At 50.9% G+C, this 20,704-nt stretch overlaps 1 protein-coding gene across 1 annotated transcript in view; it reads left to right on the forward strand.

Moving 5' to 3' along the window:
• The window catches only part of STX8 (syntaxin 8), a 253,724-nt gene extending 233,628 nt beyond the window's left edge, over positions 1-20,096 (forward strand). Inside the window, exon 8 of the mRNA XM_024564833.3 lies at positions 19,923-20,096. Within this exon, the coding sequence (XP_024420601.3) occupies positions 19,923-19,990 (68 nt within the window). The 3' untranslated portion in view covers positions 19,991-20,096. The remainder of the gene's footprint in view (positions 1-19,922) is intronic.
• Positions 20,097-20,704: the final 608 nt, after the last annotated feature.

Below are 20,704 nucleotides of genomic sequence, written 5' to 3' on the forward strand. Positions count from 1 at the left end.
TAATTTCAAAAGTAACAGAAAGCCTTCTAGCCATCTTGCTGATGACTCAAAATGTGATCCTTTACACAAATTCTGCCCTTTGTTTAAAGTGCATATATCTGTAGCATGAGATACTATTTACTAAACTTTGTTCTCTGGGAGATCTTTTGGTTGGGTGGGGGTAGGGAGAACAGAATCACTCCCATTGTCCAGTAAAGGTTGATTTATTACAAGGACACACGTTACCATTGCGAGGAAGCAGGGCAACCCTGGCAAGCCTGCACTGCTCCTTATTTCCTAGTTCAACTCCAGAGAAAACCTGTTTACTCAGTGCAGCTTCATGAGCTGGGCTTAAATGGGCAGAGGCAGCCGGCCAGCCTGTGGAGTGGCTGACTCTCTGTATGCCCAAGTCACCATGGCTTGGTGGGTGGGATCCTGGGATATAAACCACAGCTACCTTGGCTCACCCCTTAACCAGAGCCTTGGTCAAAACAGATCCCATTTGAAGGGTCTTTGGGCACAGCATAAAACATGCCTAGTAAAACCTTAAGAAGAAAACTGAATGTTTATTGAGCACCTACTGTGTCACACATACTATTCCCAGCACATTATAGATACTATTTACTGTTACCCCCATTTTATGGGCAAGGCCCAGACAGGTGGAGTAGCTTGCCCAAAATCACACAGATGGGAAGTGGGGTAGCCAGGATTAGAACCAAAGCTTTGTGGCTCTAAAGTCGTGGGCTTAACGTTTCCTTACATGTCAATGACACTGTATGAGTAAAGATAGGAAGGTAGCATCTGTGAGTGGGTCAAGTTGGAAAAGGTGGAATGACCAGGGAGAGGGCACCAAAGGGAGAAGCAGAGAGAGCATGGTGGTGTCCCTGCATGAGGTGGGCCAACTGTCTCTGTAGGAGGAATGGGCGAAGCTCCAGGGGGAGAAGAGTTCAGCTGAGGAGCTGAGAGCTAAGAAGGGAAGTCCCCGTGGATGCTAGGAGTGAGAGTGGGAACCCAGTGAGGAGGAAGCCTGGAGGGCTGGGCGGGCCCCTCAGTGCTGACTGTCTGGAGGAAGGAGAAGGTCCGTGCGGTCAGACGCAAACAAAGCAGGAGTTGTGAACGGACCATTAACTGTGATGGTCGAGCCATGAGGAGTGTGTGGCTCCTGTGATGCAGGGACCCGGTAAAGAAGTTGTGGTATTTTAGAAAGCTTTTTAAACAAACGTGGACACCATCAACAGAGTTGGCTTTGTTCGTGTTTTGGGCACTGGTGGAAGTGATGAACAAAGCAAAGCTGGTGCTAGGACCTTTTAGAACGTTGGTGGGACCCAATCCAGCAAGTGGGCGACAAAATCTGTCCTACATGAAGAGTAAATCAGGTTGAAATGCAAAATGGGAGAGTGGTGAAGCTAGACTCGTCGGCAACCTTGACAATTTTAGTAAGAAAAGTCACTTTCTCGCCTGACTTTCTTGGAGAAAAGTCTCATGACCAACTCATTGCGGTCCTTTCCCAGCACCAGCGTGAGCCTACAATGATAAAAAGGGGGGTGTGATGCGGTTACTCCAATCTTATACTCAGTGCCACTCAACAAGAATGGAAAAGCTGCAGCCCTCATATCCAGGAAACTGTCAGAAGAGACCACTTCTGAGCAGATTGGCAAGCACGACAGACTATACACGAGCAGAGTCGTGAAGTTGAGGCCCAGCCACGTAAACACACGCCTGCTCCGTGGCAAGACCGAGCAGCTTGGATTTCCAGGGCCAGGTTTGGAATGAGTGGGGAAGTCGCCAAGGCAGGAAGGCCTCAGGCCAATTATGCAATTAGCCAATAGCCTATGCTGGCCTCCACGTTTGTTTAGATAAATTTCGAAATCATCAGCGAGCTCTTGAGCCAGACTCTCTTTGTGAGGAGAAAGTCAGACTATATAAACCCGCATAGCGCCACACAGTATGGGTGTGGGTCAAGTTCCATTTCCCGCCCCCGGGCAGGAGTGGAATCTTCTGTGGAGAGACCTCTGGCTGTGTGTGGCCTGGAGTGGTCCTCCCTGGGTGGGGCGGGAGGGGTGGGGAGGGTCGCTGCTAGCGGAGCTGGGGCCTAGTGTCCAGGCGCCGTACTCACTCTGCCTGCCTGGGCCCTGGCGCTGGCCCCCTTTGAAGGCTCCCCGACCCACATTCGGGCAAGGCCGGGGGCTCCAGTGGAGGAGGAGAACTCTTAGCCTCTTCATTCCAAGAAGATGACCTTTCAGGCCCAAAAAGGAGAACTGGGCTCCAGTTGCTTTCATTCAGCACTCAGAGTGCTTCCCACGTATCTCATTTCTCCTCCTGACACCCCTGAGAGGTAAGTTTGTTTGAGATTTCTACACAGTTATGATTATGCCTATAGATTCGAGTTCCTGGCTCTGTCATTCTAAACCTTGAGTCTCATCCCCATCTCGCTTTCCCTAACATAACTAAACCCTTTGGGGAATGAAATGTCTCAGGCTTTAGCCCAGCCAAAGGGTGATTTTTTCTCCCTTCCTCTTTTGTTGTTGTTAAGCTTGATTTATTGCTTAGCATTCTAGCCAGGCTCGATGGATGTTCAGAATATTATAAATAATGTGGATTGAAAAGATTGTGCTGAAATGTTTATTGCATTCTTAGAAAGAGAACAAGGAATGGCGTGGAGAGCGTGGCCGTGGTGAGGAGGGGCGTGAAGAGGGAGGGAAGGCAAGTCTCGCTCCTAGGATGTTGCGGGGAGTCCATAAAAGACAGTGCTCGGGACGGAAAAACCTTACATTGCAGTCCTGCTATCAGGAATGCAGAAGTGTTCCAGGGGGTGTAAAGAGTGTACTTCAAGAATGTCAGGACCATACGGAACTAATCACTGGACGTTCCCTCTCCCATTTCCTCACCCCCCACCCAGTGCTGGAGGAAGGCTGCTTTAGCACAAGCTCTCCGGCATGCTCTGGGGTGGCAGGCAGTGCGGCTAGCTGTGCATGAGTGACAAAGCACCTCCCCTCCACTTACTTTGCACCCAGTGCTTCAGCATCCCAAATCTTCATTCTTCGGGTGTGCTAGGAATACAAATGCTATCCAAGACTGGGCCCCTGATGTGGGGACATACTGTCACACTGGCCCACTGGCGTCCAGCGATTGCGTCTGAAACACATCACACCAGCTCCTTCCCGCTGTGTAGTTCTCACCTCAGGTTCTTCTTGGGCCTTTTCTTGGGCTTCTGTGGCCAAGGAGAGGGTCAGAGTTCCTCAGCAGTGAAAACCATTTGGCTCAGCCTGATGCTCAATAGAAAAGTCTGGCAGTCCAGTGCAGATGCTTCACTGAGTCTCTTTTTACGTAAGTGAGAGCAGTCTTCTGGCCACTTCAGCTGCTGCTCTGGTCCTGCAGACCTCCTCACAACAGAACCACATCCGTCCGAGGAACTGAGGCCGCACCACTCTGGGAGTGGGGCTGGGGGTGAACTGTGACAGCAAAACGAGTTTGTGTGTCAAACACAAACCGGCTGCTGCGCTTCCTTGTGCGGCTGTGTGTCTCCAGCAAGGACAGTCATTCGGTGCCTCTTTTGCCCCCAGGACAGTGGCCCTACCAGCTGGGGACCCCAACTCATTGTCTTTGTAGTGCCCAGAGAAAGCCACAGCTCTTCGTGTCGGCTAACAGATGACATTTGATTACATGGAGCAGAGAACATCTAGTGAACTTTCGATGCTACCTGGTAACCCAGTGTCAAACTTTAGTGTCAGGAGAAGTACATGGAGGGCTTGTTCACCCCCAGCTTCCTGGCCCCCACCCCAGGGCCTCAGGCTCAGTAGGTGTTGAAGTTCCCATTCTAACCGGCTCTCAGGTGATGCTGATGCACCTGAGGCCATGCTGAGAGTAGCATTGCTCTAACATCACCTTTCTAGCAGCAGGTGATTTTGGAAATAACCTTCTCAGGAACATCTGCAAACAGAGGGTGATAAAAACTCACAGGGAATGAGTGCAATCTGAACTGGAACTTTTGGATTCGATACAAAAAGGGTCCACTTGGCTGAGAATTCTGAGTCTGAATCATCTGCATTAGAAAGAGACCCATGAACATCTGGTAAAACCCCACCGTTTCACTAACATGTAACTGTTCATTTATTTGAAAGATGCATTTAGAATATATTATCCTAGAGTTTTAAATTCAAATTACTAACCACTAATGGGTAATATGTTATTTTGAGTTTGGCAATACCAACTGTACTTACTTCACTTGTATCCTTTTGTAGTTCTTTAGAACCAATGTTCCTTAATAACCCGTTTCATTGATAGTTCATACTCTTTCATGCATTCATTCATTCACTCATTCATTCATTTTCAACACATAGTTATTGAGCACTTACTATGTGCCAAGCACTGTTCTAGCTACTAGAACATCCCTACATTAACTACCACCAAGTAAAAATGTCATTTGAAATCCGTACCGGTGACTCTTAATATCCAAGCAATATCTGAGTCTAAACAATCTAAATAAGTGAGTCCAATCAACCGAAACACAAAAACATGTTGAGTGTGTATTAAATGACGTCTCTGCTGGCCCCCTGCGTATCCCTTGCTGGGACACAGACATGGAAACACATGGTCTGTCCTCTCGGAGAACTCACGGACTTGAATCATGCACCCAGTCCGTTGTTACTTTACTCGAGGAGCACGTTTATTTTTGTGGGCTCACTGTTTAGGAGAGCCTAGCAAAAGCAATCGCGAGGCGGCCTTGGGCTGGAGAGCCGTGCGTCAGTGGGGAGGGAGCATGAGTGAGCTGAGGCCTAAAGCGGATCTTGGGCTGGGTGTGCAGAAGCTGACACAGGGCTTTGGAGACGGTGATGGTCCCTGGCAAGGCTCAGGGCTGCAGGGAGGGTGGCGTGTGGGAATGAGAGGCCAAGGGGCGAAACTGGGTCACTTCATGGGGAATGTGTCATCATCCAGCTTTTCTATTTTCCTTTGAAATGACTTCTGAAATATCTGAGAGACCTCGTAAGTCTACAAATATTTCAAAGCCAAGTCTAACATTTTGAATGGTCTGTTACACTTTTTTCAGAAGAGTGGATGAGAAGGTGGTGACATCATTTTAATATTATCTTCGAACACCTTTATTATTTGCACTAACAACACACATTTGAAGGGCAGATATTCTGTGGGTTTTGCCTGGTACGTGATAGGCAAACACCTGATACTGGCTGGAACAGGCCATTATGTGACCCACGACACTCAGTTGTGGTATCAATGCGTCTTTGTGTGACTGTATTTTTATGGTCTACTCAAGCGCCTTACACACTGACCACCTTCCGAGGAGGGGAGAGGGGGACTTCTACCTAGACTGCCTTATCCTTAAAAAATGATGTAAGCCGCATTGCTTGTGAGAGGATTCCAGTCCGTGTCCCTCAGCTGTCACTGCTTCCCGGTCTCAGCTCTGCTGCAGGAATCCTTGGGCCTCACATACCTCCACGCATCCTTCCTGCCAGCAGAACTCTTGCTCAATAGTTTTTAGGCCAATCATATTCTGGAATGTACAGCCAGGGATCTTGTCCGTTTTTCTCAGGGGGTTCATTGGTGACATCACCAAAGCTGCACAGTGTCAGAGGGTTTTGGAGGTTTGCTCGGGCACCCCTGCCGTGTGCTGCTACACAGAGGGTTGGCACCGCACTCAGCGGCACTGAGCGGATCGGTGGCTCTCAGACGGCATGCTGTCCACAGGAGGGTGTCTGGGGGTGGTGAAAGCGTTTGAACGTAGCACTGAGTGGAGGTGTCACCAGTGCAGCACTCCCCATGCCCAGGTGTAGTGTCCTTCCCCGTAGTGTAGTGTCCCCTGTAGTGTCACCATGCATTTGGTGTCGGAGCTCAGCAGCCCGTATGTCCCTGTGGTGCCTGCGTATTTCCTAGATCCCACTGCAAGCCTGGTGCTACTTTTGGTAGGAGGCCCTTTTTCCATGACCCAGTGCAGAGCAGCTTCCAAGTCTCTTTTTTGTTCTCACTCTACCAGCCCTGGGCTGCCCATGGGGCTCACAACTCTGCTGCCTGTCTTCCTGCCACTAATGAAAAACTAGCAGCAGACCAGTGAGCCTGGTAGTCTTTGCGCCATCCCTGCCCCCAGGCCCCTCACTGCAGCAACGTCCCAGAATTAGCATCCCAGGGCCTGTGGAGGAGGCAGACACGAGTGAGTGGGCGGGCGCACTCTGAGAGGAAGACACCCCTCCCTCTGACAGAGCAAGCACAATCGCCACGCTCTCACTTTAGGTATTTGTATACATTTAGGCACATAGGTTGTTAGAAGAATTTACACAAGCATAAATTTCAAAATCTTATTTCACGATGGAGTTTTTGGAGAGTGAGGCAGAGAAGATTTTCAAGGAGAGTGTGGCAGCCAGTGTGGTTGCACTGGCGCTGGTCGCACCTGAAGGCAGGAAGCTGGCCAGCTTCTCCCCAGAAGCCCTCCCTTCCTCCCATGCTTAGCGCTGTGCAGTGGAGAAGGCGCGGGTGGCTGAGGTGCTAATGGAGAGGGGGCAGATCAGTGTCCTCTCCCCATTTATGACTGTGAACGCTCCGTTTGTAGCAAGAACAGTTTCCAGTAGGTAGTAAGAGCAGCTAACGTCAACTGACAACACGCCACGTGCCAGGCCGTACACCTGGCACTAAGCTTTTACCTCCTTTCTTCTCCATGACCGCTGTGGGAGCTGAGGGTTGGTGGTACTCGCCTGATTTTAGGCTCAGGGGATTGGATCCCTTACCCAGGTGACCGCGCGGTGATTTGAATGCAAGCAAGCCCTCTGGCTCCTCCGCCCAGGTTGCAGCCCTAGTTGGTGTGCTATACACACGGCCTCCCAAAGAGGGAAAGCTCGTGTTCATGCACACACACAGGTTCTCATCCTCTGTCATTCACTGCACCCTTGGGGACTGATGCACACGGTGGGGGAAGTTGGTGGGACAGAGAGCTTACAGTCGCTTAACAGTGACCACTTGAAAGCAGGTGTGACCCTTTGAACACAGCGGAGCTAATTTTTCTGCCCCAACAGTGAGGACCAGCCTCGCAGCCAAAGTGAGCGGTCATGACATATGTTCTGGTTATTTGCAAAAAGGCTCGGCTCTTAAAGTGAAAGGACCACGTCTGGCTGCTCTGTCCAGCCCTTATTTTTCTTTTCTCCCACAGCTCTTAACAGTCATCTTTCTTCTGCCCTCCCCACTGTGGCTCTTGGTTATATATAATCCATGTTACCTTGGAGGCCACAGGAATGCTGGGATGAGGTGGGGGCAGATGTGGCCTCCAGGATGACCCAGGGGCCCTCCACCCGAAGTCCCAGAGGGGGTGCTCGCAACTCCCACTTTAACTGAAATGCATTTGCCCGGATTCCTGCAAACTTCTGGGGACATCTTGTGTCTGTTACCCACCCTATTTCCCCCACCACAACCTGGCTCCCGTTTGACTTTAGCAACCAGCTGGCGGCCAGCACGTGGTGATGCTCAGCCAGAGCCGCTACAAAGTGAAATGGCCCCAGTGCTGGCGGCAGCCAACAGCTTAGGACGCACACTTTCCACCGGGCACAGGAACGGCCGCAGGGTTCCGCTTCTTCTCGTGACACCACTGCTCCCACAGACTGGGCAGATGCAGAGGTCACTGACCAGGGCGCCCACCCCGCCCTGGAGAGGGCCAGGCACCCATTGGCAAGTCCCTCCTCTCCAGCCCTCCTTTCTACACTCCATAATAAGTCCCTTTTCTGTTTCCAGTTGTCATTACATCACTCTTCATTCCAACCAACGCTCGTAATGTGTTATTTCTAAGCTTACATATTATTAACATTCAGGGATGGCAGTTTCCTGGTGCCACGCAGGAAGGCACCCTAATCTTACCCACACTGTGTTTCCAAATCCCACTGTGGGCCGGCCGGTCTCTGGAAAGCGTTAGCGCTCCTGCCTCCCATACGTTCCCGGAGCCCCAGGGGAAAGGGATGCATGCCTGTGAGCAACCACCTAGCATTTTCGTAGGAAGGGAGATAAGCTGTGTTTTTCTTTGGAGCATTTATGGCCTTCTAGCCCATTACTCTTCACCCACCATACCCCTCAACACACGCGCACGTACAGCAACTCGGTGAGGTTAGGGATTCCTGTCTGTTTTGTCCATTGCTGTGTCCCCAGCACCTAGACCGGTGCCGGGAACCCTGTATGGGCTCAGTCAATATTTGTCACATACATCAGAAGCCAATAGAGGTGCAGATCCAGGGTATCAGTGTTGTGTTTGCTTTCCTAACCACATCAGGAGTGGGGACCTTCTCTTCCATTTGTGGATTAAGCATTTATTGAGCAACTCAATGTGTGAATGAATATAATGTATACAAAGGGCCCGACACCCCTCATGGTGGCAGGTGTGGCTCTTACGAAGAGCAGTGTGGTGGCAGGAACAGTGTGCATTCACCCGGGACCCATGGGCTCCACACAGTGTGCCCTGAGGGAAGGGGGGTCCCCAAGGGGGGAGGTCTCTTGCCCCGACCTTCACTCCAAACACCGCTTGCCCCAGAGCGTGAGTGCATCTCCAGCTCCCTCGGACTCTTCTGAGCACCCGCAGCCCTAATCAAACAGTGCCTGTAACATCGTAGGCTGTGTGGCTGTGAAAGAGAAGAGCGCGGGGTCTGAGCAGGCTCTTCTCAGCGAGAGATGTTTCAGCTGGAGCCTTGGCCCGTTCACAGTTGGGTGCTGGGTGCAACACCAGGCCGCATGCTCAGAGAAGCAATGCCGTTGCCTCAGAGAAGCAACGCCTTTCAGCATTAAATCAGTAAAGTGAGATTGTTCTCATGCTGCTCCTATTTTTGCAAATAATGAGAGACAGTTACTTGTGCGGATGGTGTCTTTACCGAAAGGTCTTGGTTACAAGTAAGAGGAAATGACTCTGGCTCATTTAGGTTGAAGAACATGTAATTTATTTGAATGGTGTTGGGTTACTTGCCAGAATCTAAGGGATAATTGGGCCAGCCACGTCTCAGGAAGAGTCGGAACAAAGGCACGTACTGTGACCTTCTGGCCTGAGTTTGTGGACCACCCCTCTGGACTAGCACACCTACTGTGACTGAGCCCCAACACTGCTCGTCCAAAAGCCAGAATTCCTGGAGGAGAGAGTGTGGTCAGCCTCACTTGGACCCCTCAGCGTGTGCATGAGGCAGAGTCGAGTGGAGCAGACATGGCCACTGCCCCCCGTCCCCACACACACACACTCAGTTCAGACCTACCACCCAGTAGCCTTTTGCATCTTGGTCAAACGATTCCCTTTAAAAAAAATCAGATGCATAAGCATTTGGCACATTGGAAAGGATTCTCTTGATCAACGCCGCCCCTCTCCGCCCTGCCTTGCAGCACCTGAGTTAGAACTTCTGCGGCAGCGCCCTCCTGCCGCCTTGCCTGGCACCCCTAATTGATGCCAGGTGATGTTCCCAGTCCGAACGGCACAGATGAAGGGGCCGTAATGGTGAATTCACAGCCTGACTGGAGCCATCCAGAAATCTTTTGACACTTAGTCAAGAGGGAATTGTCAAAACAAGACATCCACAGCAGAGTTCCTGACTGTCTTTTCAGAGACACTTGAGTTCCTGCCAGACTCCAGGCAGAGTTGCGTTCCCGGGAGTAACTCACAGCACACCAAGGGGATATTTCTTAGCAACTATTGATAGCTTCAGAGAATTGGCATTAAATTATTGACTTGACAACGCATCATCAGCTGCTTCTGATTGCCGATATGAAGGATTATCTACTTGCAATTGAATTCTGCTGTTGAATCGTGGTGATGGCCAGGCTGCACTTATTTCAGGGAGAGGAAATGACTAACACTTTCGGAACAGGGATGGGGCCTAGAAACTCGTCAGCACTCTCTGTGCGGGGAGCAACAGTAATGGCTGAGCTTTTGCAGACTCCCTCTGCGGAAGGTACCATCTGCAGAGCTCTCGGGTTTGTTTTGGGGAGGCGGGTGGGTTGACTTTTCTGCCTCTGCTGTGAGACCAGGAGCCGCTCAACGAGCCAGCGTGTGCCCTGGCGCCCATTGTTCCTGAGCCACAGTGGGCACTCGGTACGCATTTGCTGAGAGTGGTTTCAGTGTGGGTCAGTCGAACTCTCAGCACGGCGCCCTTGGTCAGCTGCCCACTGGGACAGCTTGACTAACAAGTCTGACCCCTCCTTGCGACCTGACTCTCCCTGGGCTGGCGAGACACGCTGTCACGTGGTGGCCCCGCTGACCGAGGGTTCGCCTCACCACCCTCATGGCTGTGACCCAGCCACCTGCTGCCTGGACCCTGCGAACCGCCATCTAGCTCCTCTGCCCGTCTTGTGCAGTCTTAATCCCTTTTAATTTCCTGTTTCTAGGCAAGCCCTTTCTTTTGTCCTCCCCACCCCCACTCCTCTCAGGTCACCTTTCCTGATTCCTGCTTCCTGCTGAGAATGTTTCACGCTCTCTGGCCCCCAGATGTCTCTATCTACACTGTTCTCTTGTTGATTCTTTGCAAGTTTTTCCATTTACACAGAGCATTGCCTCCTGTCTGCATTGAAATGGGGCCCCAGCCCAGGGACGGGGGAAGTGACTTCTCCCCAGATGGGGCCTGGGCCTTCAGACGACAGGGCTGAGTTGCCAGCCTGAAGAAGGTGCCTCCGCCCTCCCTGTGTCACCTCAGCACAAATACAGCCTCGACACACTTGGGGCACCTGGCTTGCCACTCCAAAGAGTTACCTCAGAGAAGACCATGGTTTCTGCCTTCAAGAAGCCTGTACTTTTCAGAACAGAGCCAGCGTGTAGGCGGCACTGGCCACGCACCCACGTAAGCCTCCTGCACCCTTAGGAGATGTGTCCCCCACTGAGCCCTGGAAAGCGGGGTGTGGAGATGCTGGGGAACTTGCTCACTGAGGCTCAGCCCGGCTGGAGTTCCCGCTCCTGCCTCTTCCCCCTCGGCTGTGTTCTGGGCTGTAATCTCGGTGAAAGACACAGGCACAAACACATCCGGTCAGTGTGACATAAACCCAGTGAAAATTTAGGAAGTGTTTAATTCCAGTTTTCTTTGTTTTCAGTCAGAACCAGAACACAGGCAGATTCTAGCCCAATTCTTCGGCTTCCAATGTATTTCTTTGAGAAGTCGCACTGGCACTTCTGCGGTTACACTCTCACTTTGGTGTCACCATGGGCTTCCCCCCCCCACCCATCCACAGGACTCCCAGGTAGCCCCTCCCTTCCTGAGCCCTGGCTGCCCAGGTTGCTCCCAGCTCTGCAACTCTCCCTCCCAAGAGAATGTGGCCATTTGCCCAAAGCCCGACCTGCTGCCAGCGGCCAGCCTCCTGCCTCCATGGGTCTCTCTTAAGGGCTGAGTGGCACGATTGACCGCTGAGCTCCCATTTTCCCACCTACACACCAGGGGGAGGTTTTCGTTCTGCCGGCCTCACTGTCTTGTGGCAAGAATAGTGAGGGATCTAAGCACCGTCCACGTCGTGTGCACGTGCGCCGTGTGGCGTGACAGTAGCTCCTCTTTATTTCCACTTTTGTTCTTGCTGTTTTACTTTGGTTGTCACTCCCATTACTGTCTGTGCCGTCAGAGCGGAAGTGCCCAGCTCCCAGCCCCAAGTCTCTGTCCACCAGTCCTCTCACACAGCTGCACACAGTCAGCTGCACACCGTGGAGCAGGTTGCAAGGTGGGGCACTGCCTCAGGCTTCCTGCAGTTTCCAGGCCCCCCGGGGTCTGCTTTAGCCTCTCCTCCTGCCTTCGACCCTGGACCCGTCCTCCGTCCTCAATGCGTGTCCCTGCCCTGCCCTTCCCTCCCTCAAAGGCCTTTCACAGGGCGGTTTTTCACAGCTTCGCTCACCTGGCGTCCGCTTGGCTGTGCTCTGCACGCCCCCGACTATCTCGCCCGGCACAGCTGCCCTTGCGGTGGCTACTAGCCGAAACGGATGCTGCCAGATAGTCCACCCTGAACTTCCAGCCTTTCCTGGATGCCCGTCCTCACCTCCAGGCCCCAGCTAGAACTGGGCTCTCTGTTCCTGCACCAAATGCTACCCAGGTGCTCCTCTATGTTCACTCCTCTTCCTGGTCTTTTGGAATGAATGACATTTTATTTCTGTTGTAAAGCCGGGAGGCCAGCTCTCTCACAGGCTGTTAGTGGAGCATCTGCCGTACGCAAGGCCCCATTCCTGGGCAGTGGGTTAACGAGCAGGAATAATCGTTGTCGCCATGGCTCCTGTTTATGGGGTGCGGGTTATGTTCTGGAAGTTTCATGTACTCCATCGTACTGAACCCTCACAACAAGCCTACGACATCAGCACTTTCACGCTTATTTTCCACGTGGCAGAATTCAGAGTTAAAGAACTTCCCCAGCGTCTCATAGCTGGAAAGTAACAGGTCTGAAGTCAGGTCTCCCTGACTCCCAAAACCACCAGCTTCCACCACATCTGACCAACACGAGCCCTGTGCTCGGAGAACCTGTGACTGAAGGAAAGAAATAGTGATAAATAACGTAAGAATGCACAGATGGAGGACAGTCCTTGGAGAGCAGGAGCCTGGCTGGCTGTCGATGCTTCTCTGTGTGGGGGAGCCATGCTTCCCTCAGGGGCTGAGCAGCTTGGGGGGTCGGGGGCGGCATCTGATCCAAGTCCCACCCCTTGGACCTGGGGGAGGGTGGGGAAGGGAAGTGGCTGAGGAGCTGGGGAGGCCGCTGTCCCAGGAACAGGGGAGGGAAAGCCTGGAGGGAGCGGTGAGGGCCAGGTGAGGACACAGCATTTTAATGAAAGCACCTTGGAGTGGTGATGAGAAATATATTCAGTGGGGCACTAGGAGCCTGTCCCCCGCACCTGCATCTGGGCAAACCCGACCCTGTGATGGTTTCCCCAGTGCAGCTGAGCTTGGTGGCAGCTGGAGGGAGGAGGCAAGTGCCTGGGCCCTGTGACCGACTAGCGAAACAGGAAGCTGCAGAACAGGCAGGTCTAGGCCAAGGGGTGATCTCAAGGGTAACTGCAATTCAATCTGAGAATCAAAGTGTAAATATGTTCACCTTCTCTGCTGGCGTCTACTCTTTTCTTAGCTTATTTGCCCAATAATGGGATTAGAGGGAACATTTACATGAACTTTTGAAAACAAATATTCCAGTTTTGTCTTCTCTCCTGCTTATTCCCACCCTAACTCAGGAGTCTGCTGTGAAACATGTGTTTGGTCGGTGGAATGAACCGGTTAATACATAAGCAAATGTCACCTACTGATGCGCGCAGTCGGGGGAACAGCTGCAGGGTCCTTTCGTAAATGTCCTCCAGGGGTCTGCAGAGGCGGTGAGCTCTGTGAGACTTGTTTGCTGGCCATGACTTCCCCAATGTGAAGAACCAGCCAGACAGTAAGAGAATATATATTTTGTTTCAAAACGACCAACAACAGGTAACCAGTATGGCTTTCCTTCTGATAAAAAAAAAAAAAAAAAAAAAGATAAAAAGAGTTCCAGATAAACTTGCCCCTTCATGTCCCCTATCTCCCACCCCCTTGCCCCTCCATCCCCCTCCCACCACCCTTATCTCCCGCATTTCCTACAGCCAAGGGGAGGAGTGGCCCATACAGAGCTCTGCCCTCACTCTCAAGAAAAGCCAGGTCCTCCTCCTCCTCCTCCTCCTCCTCATCAGTGAGTGCTGAGCTGTTGCTTGCACTCAGCTGCGACAGAGGTGCTGGCAGCACAGCCTCCCTCATTTGCAGGTTTCCAGTGTTTCACTGGAAAAAATATGGACCATTAATCCGATGAACAATCTTCAGAAAACACAACACTGTTCCTGAGAGACTGGGTTTCATATCCTTTCCCAGTTTGAAAAGAGGTTGGTTTCTCACATCTTTTTCGAATTGCTGTGAGCTGGACTTGTAAATATTGTAAGTGGTTGAGTAATACTCATCTGGTGAACTGACCAAAGGAAATGGGCATGTTTTTCCACTCCTCTGACTCTTGGCAGCCCGAGCCCGCCCTGCCAGGGGCCCGCGGTGCCCGAGTGTGGAGCCGAGGAAGCACGGAGGGCACCTCCCCTTGGGACGGAGCCTCACCAGGTGTTTCTGTGCTGGGCTTGTGGGCAAAGAGCATTCATTGTTTAAGAAGTTGGCAGGTTCCCAGAAGTTCACTGTCTTTCCTCGTTCTGAAATGTCCAATTTTTCCTTAGCTAGGGGATGGATGACTAGACCCCCTGAGGTTTAGGGGCTGGTCTGAGGCAAGAGAGCATTCTCTCTTCCACATGTGACTGAACACCCTTCACAGTCTTCTCATGCCCCACCCCAGGGTGACCCCTGCACCCCTCGCTGGAGCCGCTCCTGCACCTACGACAGTGGAGGCTCTTCCCTGCCTCTGTCTCTAAGAAATAGTAGTCAACCCTCTGACTTAGGTGGTGGTGGTGTGGTTTTTTTTTAAATGATGCCTTCTCTTTTAATGATACATACTGCAGTGATCATTAATGAAATATACCCGGGAGTTGCTTCGTACTGCACTGGGGTCAGGGAGCAGGTGAGAGGGTGTTGACCAGATTGGCCACCACTCAGTCTTTGTTAAAGCTGAGTGATGAGTTCCTCACAGCTCATCATCCTCTTCCGTCCATTCTTATATTTGTTTAAAGCTTTTCACCATAAAAAGTTGCAGGAAGGGAAGAGAAAGGAGAGAGAATAGGGTGGGGGGAAAAGAAGAAGAAACTCCTTATACCAGTGTTGCAGCCCACAGAAGTCTGGGCCTCCCTCCCTGATAAACTCACGCTGTGGGGAGCAGGTTCTTCCCCAACCACTGCACAGCCCCACCCCGCCCTTCCGCCCCCTGTACTGTGCAGAGAAAGGGGAAGATCATGGCCTAGAGTTCATTGCCACCTGGATTCCAATTCTAGCTCTTCCTCCCACCAGCTGTAGGGTCTTAAGTAGGAGAGTGAGCCTTCCAGAACCTTAGCTCCCTCGTCTGTGAAGCCGAGGTGAGTCATTTGCTGCCGAGAATTCAGCAAGGCTGTGCAGGCTCACCCGGGGCAGCCAGTGCAGGGCCTGGCGGGTGTGCGTACTCCCTCTGCGGCAGGGAGGCGTCCCAGCTCTAAGAAGACCCTTGGTTACTCCTTCTGGAACGTCCTGTTGAGCCTCCATTCAGGAAAGGTGTCAGAGCTGTGGTCCCATTCCAAAAAAGCCACACTTCTCAAAGACAACAGATCGTAGTGATAAGGTATGTAAACACCCGTTCTTTGTCCAAAAGAATCCAAAAGACGCAACTGGCTTTTGCTTATCACTGTCACTTGCCATCTAAAAATGACTTCCTTAGTTGACCCTCAGTGCACACAAGTTTACTTAAACCTATTGAAAATCTCCTATCCAAAGGACCCCTGGTTATTCTGAAAGGGTTTAAAATGTAGAAGTCTTATTTGCCATCGCTCTCAAAGTCCCCCTTTTCATCCTGGGACAAGAACCCACTTTATCACATTTTATCAAGGGACACTATCTCTGCTGTCAGTCGCCGAAGTGCATCTTCATTTTTCACAGGCATTGTGTGCCCTGTCACACGTTTGCTGGGGCGTGCTTTGTGTGATTCAGTTTCTGCAGTGGAGTGACTAGCAGCTTAAAGAGAAATCACTGTAGTAATAGTGCCGGGAGCCCTGCCCTCCCCACTGCAAGCGGGGTGCTGTCCCAGTCCGGAAGCCCAGGCCTGAGACCTCTCCTCTCTGTCCTCCTGCTGGCTCGGGAGTGTTCGTAGACCAGTGCTGACCATTTTTTGAATTGTCTCTTTCTTGGCCTGCTTGACACATTTTCTCAGCTTCTCCCTCACTACCGACTATTGCTTCTGTGTCTTTTTTATTGGCTCTTCTTGTGCCTTCTAGATAGCCCACATATGAATTTACTCATGTGAAACAGAGTGTGCCGTGCCTTCTTTGTGAGCCGGGCCCTGTGCCCGGTCCAGGGCTGTGGCGGTGGACTAGATAGGCACAGTCCCTGCCACAGATGCTCCCGTTCCAGTGACGGAGACAGGCAGCGACTGAGGGCCTAACTTATGATTTGGGAAGGGTCACTACAGAGATAGAGTCAACAAGAGCATGGTCAACTGGGGTCTAGACGGAGTCCCTTGAGAGATGACACTGATGCTGCGTGTTGAAGGATGAAGAGGGATTCGCTGGGCCAAGGGTGGGCAGCGCCTTCTGGGTGGAAGGGGTGGCATCAGGAAAGGCCGGGAGGCCAGAAGGAGCACGGCATGCTGGGGAACCAGAGGCCAGGATGGCTGGAGCACAGGCACGGAGTGCAGCTTCAGGGGGCAGGCTAGACTGCACAGGGCCCACCAAGCCACCACAAAGAGTTTGGATTTCAATTTAAACCACTGGAGAGTTTTAAGCCAGGAAGTAGCCAGATCTGATTTCCATTCCAGCTGAATTGTGGAGAATGGATTGGCTTAAATGAGTGGCAGGTCGGTCCCGTGCAGTGGCCCACAGTGCCCTGAGACCTCCTCGTTCGTTTAAAACTGGATGTGTGGATTCTTCTTCCCAACCCGTTGTTCTTGGTTTCTTTGTTCTCATCACTTGTTCGGCTATTCTCATAATCACTCTGACTTGAAAACTCCAGGTCACTTGTATCAGCCTCTCTTTCGGGCCATCGCAGCTGCCTCAGTCCAGAATGCTTGCTGCACGAGTAGCTTCTTCTCTTCCTTGAGTGTCCTCCCGGCTCTGATCCTGTCTGAGCAGGTGACAGCGCTTGTTCCTGAAACACCACTCATTATCTCTCTCCTTTCCTTGAAACCTCAGCTCTTCCCTGTCTCAGGGCAAGCCTGGTCTCTGCGGGGCCAGCCATCGCCCCTGACACTCCACTGTGGTCCGTCTGCTTCCCCCATTTCCGTTATTATTTTATGTTGTGCGATATAAATCCTTCACCCTTGTCAGGAAGTAGTGGGATTCCTGCCCAAGTGGAGCTTTTGATCAACCTAAAGACCTTTCTGGAGACAGAAATGAACAAAAAGATTTGTCCTTCTGGTTCTGGCAAGAAGATGGACGGAGATAATATTCAAACACACACCACCCCCCTCACTACAAGCATTTTGAAATGCTAGATAAATTTTGACAACACCCCCTAAAATGTTAGTGCATAGCTGAATTTACAAGGAAGAAAGGAACTCCCCAGATGAAATAAATGGAGAGAGAGCTGGAAACCAGAACAGAAATGAATGGACCGACGCTGCAGCTGGGTCGTTATCAGCCATAGTGACATAGAGCAGGGCTGGCACACTCCGGTGAAGGCCAGGCAGTAAATAGGTTAGGCTTTGCAGACCGCAGACAGTACGACATCTCCTTTTTCTTTCGACAACCTTGTAAATATATACAAGCCATTCTTAGATCATATACAAACCATTCTTAGCTTATGGGTTGTACAGAAACAGACCAAAAGCCAGACTTGGCCCATGGGCCACAGCTTATTGATGCCTGACATAGAGACTTGGGTTTATGTCCACATGAAGCCAGGGCGGCAGTGGGGGCAGGGGGTGGTTCTTAGTTCCCCAGAGGGAGTATTCTGAAAAGATGGGACCATCAGAGAAAGGGGGTGTACTAGGAAAAATGCACCCCTTGTCACAGGGAGATGACAGATTGCCATATGTTGTCACTTCTTAGTATTTGAAACCATGGATGCGCTGGCTTACGTGGGTCGGGTTTTAAATTTACACTACCGGAACCGCAGTGAGCCCTGGGGGTCTGTGAACCAGAGGAGACGACTAATTGCATTCTTAGTTTCACTAACCTCTAACTAAGATTTAGCGTTTTCTTCAATTAAGAAGGGAGTTAACAGACTGCAGTAGTGTTAGTAGGTCTTAGGTGTTTGTCACCAATAGAAATCACAGATATTTTCACATCAAAATATATGTATTAGTGTATGTATTAGTATCTCAGAATTTAATATATATATTTTTTGGTTAGTATGTTTCACTATAACTAGAAAATTTAAAACACACTTCTAAATAATTATTGGGCCAAAGAAAAATTGTTGAAATTTCTTAAATATTTAGAATTTGGAATCTAACAGTGATTATTTCCTATCAAAATTATAGGTTTAGAGGGGTAATATTTAGAAGAAAGATGGAAAAAGAAGGAGTTAATTTTCAATTCAAGAAGTTAGAGAAAGAACAGTAAAGTAAATCCAGAGAAAGTCTCTGAATAGTAGGGTTCACCGGCTGAATTTGCATAATAGGAATAAGGAAAATAAATGCAGAAACTAATGAGACAGCAGATAAACGAGAGATGATCAGCAAAGTCAAACTTGTTCTTGGAAAAGGGTAGTAAAAAGGCGCACTTGCAGCCAGACCAGTCAAGAGAGCAGAGCCGGAGGGTGCGCACGGATGCACAGTCAGAGGCGAAGAGGACACGGACACAGCGTAGTATGTGCATCGCGAGAAAATAATGACCAGTTTTATGCCAGTATTTTAGAATACTCAGGAAAAAAATGGGCAATTTCCCAGAAAAATATAATTTAACAAAACTGATTCAACAAGAGGGAAAAAACAGAATTCCCAGTGTGGGAAACTGTCCAAGTGTAGAGTGAGTGTTGAAAAGACACTGAGCAGCCATTCATTCATTGATTCAACAAATGTGCATTGACTGAGTCTCCGCGCCAGGCACACTCAGAGAAGCTGGGGCTGCAGTGGTAAATGGAATAATCAAATCTCCTTACTCTGTCAGCCCACTCTGTCAGTTCTGTCCAAAGAACTTTGTATGATGATGGAAATGTTCTTTATCGTCTCCGTGCAGTGTGGGAGCCATTGGCCACCAGTAGCTCTTACGCACTTGGAATAGGGTTAGTGCAACTGAGACACAGAATTTTTCACTTTATTTCCATTTAATTGACTGAAATGTAAATAGCCAGATATGACCAGTGGCTATCAGCTAATAAGGTCATAATGTGTTAATGGCTTCTTATAAGAAAGTACGCTGTTGAATTCTCGGGACCCTGACCTTTCTGGCAACGGTGCCGCAGTCTGAGGTGGGCAGCCCTGGTGGCCACACCACCACGATCTCGTGGGTTTGACTTCTTGTCCCTTTGGAGAGCATTTCCAGGTGCCTGATCGCATCTGCTCCGCGCTTCCCTCTTGGGGCCTCAGTAGCTCAGGGGTAAGTTTATTGCGGCTTCCTTTGTGGTAGCCATGCCCATCTCTCCTGTCTGCCGGGATCCTGCTGGCCTCGGTGCCTGGCCGTGCTAAGCACTCATTACATGCTGGACAAGTGTATTCCCCAGGGTCTCCATCAGTCTCGCGGGAACAGGCAATCCCAAGTCCAGCCAGACACATGAGCTGGGGAGGTGAGGCGGGCTGGCGGGCAGAGCTGAGCACAGGGAGCAGACTGGCTGGGAGGGCCAATGCTCTCCTTTGTCTTCCCCAGCCAAAAATGTTAGGAAATAAAACAGAAAAAAAGTACTAACATAAAAATTTATATATGAAGAAAAAGTCCCTCTCTTGGATATTTTTACAGATGGATGACGTAAGTATCTTGGCCTCAAGGAGAAAAGGCAAAGCCCTGTGGAGAGTAGAGATCCTGGATTCTAGAATGAATATCGTTGTCAACTCAAGTATTTTGCTTTACTGTTGCTGCATCAGCGCAAACGGGAAATAGGGCCAGGCTGCACACAGAAGCTGGACCTGGGGGCTGAGTGCGCACACCCCTCCTCGCCCAATGCTGAGTGGGGAGTCCCCTCGGGTCCCCCCCTCCAGGCCTGCTGTCAGGAGCTCCTGCACTTTGCTGGCGCACTCGCAAGGTGGTGGGTGCCGACTCGCCAGCGTCCCTGGAGCCCCTCCTTTCTGCACCCACCAGCCCACCCTGGGGCTGCTGACACCTGTTACACGTTGAAGCACAAACCAAAGGCTCCAAGAGAACAGGCCTCCTGGAGGGCTGCATCCCTGTCCTCTCTGAGGATGCATAATGGATGTGCAGTGCTCGTCTGGTGTGAGTCTCTCAAAGGGGCTCGTGTGCTTCTGTTTTCCAGGGATGATAATGGTGATTTTGCTGCTGCTTGTGGCTATCGTGGTCGTTGCTGTCTGGCCTACCAAGTAGTGGCAATAAAGGGACCACCAGCTGTGACACCTGCCGGTGATGGAGGAAGCTCAGCACCCTTTTGATACATGAAAGCTGCTCTCAATAAATTCCCTCGAAGCTCTGAGCTCCTGGTGTGCGTTGTTTCAGCAAAGTGAATTGCGTGGCAGCTGTGGAGCCAACTGGAGTGTCAGGCGCAGCGTGGCCCTTTGGTTCCTACCTTGGTCATTTTGGTCCTAGCCCAAGGTTCTTCACACGGTCACTGCCCGTGGCTACCCGTGGATTGTACCTACCCCGAAGGTGAGCTGGCACAGGGGGGATGAGACCAAACCAGTAGGCACCTTGTAACCTTGTAACTGTGGTCTGCTAAGGAAGTCACATGTCCATGTAGGAACTAAGTGAATGGTCAAGGGTGCTTGTGCAGGCAAGGAGGAAGGAGTCCCCAAGGGTTGTGTCACAGGCACATGTCCCAGTGTGTGACCACACCTGTCCTCATCGCCCACAAGGCTCACCGCTCCCGCTGGTGCTTGCTGCCTCGCTCAGAGCTGTTCTCTTGGGACTCCCTTTAGACCTAGATTCTTTTTCATTTCTTCAGTGATAGTAACCCAGTTTCCAGGGCTGGAACATTTTTTCTTTTTTTTTAAATCCTCACCCAAGGATATGTTTATTGATTTCAGAAAAAGAGACATCAATTAGTTACCTCCCGCATGCACCCCAACCAGGGATCGAACCTGC

The sequence above is a fragment of the Desmodus rotundus genome, chromosome 9 (genome assembly GCF_022682495.2).
Source record: "Desmodus rotundus isolate HL8 chromosome 9, HLdesRot8A.1, whole genome shotgun sequence".
NCBI lineage: Eukaryota > Metazoa > Chordata > Mammalia > Chiroptera > Phyllostomidae > Desmodus > Desmodus rotundus.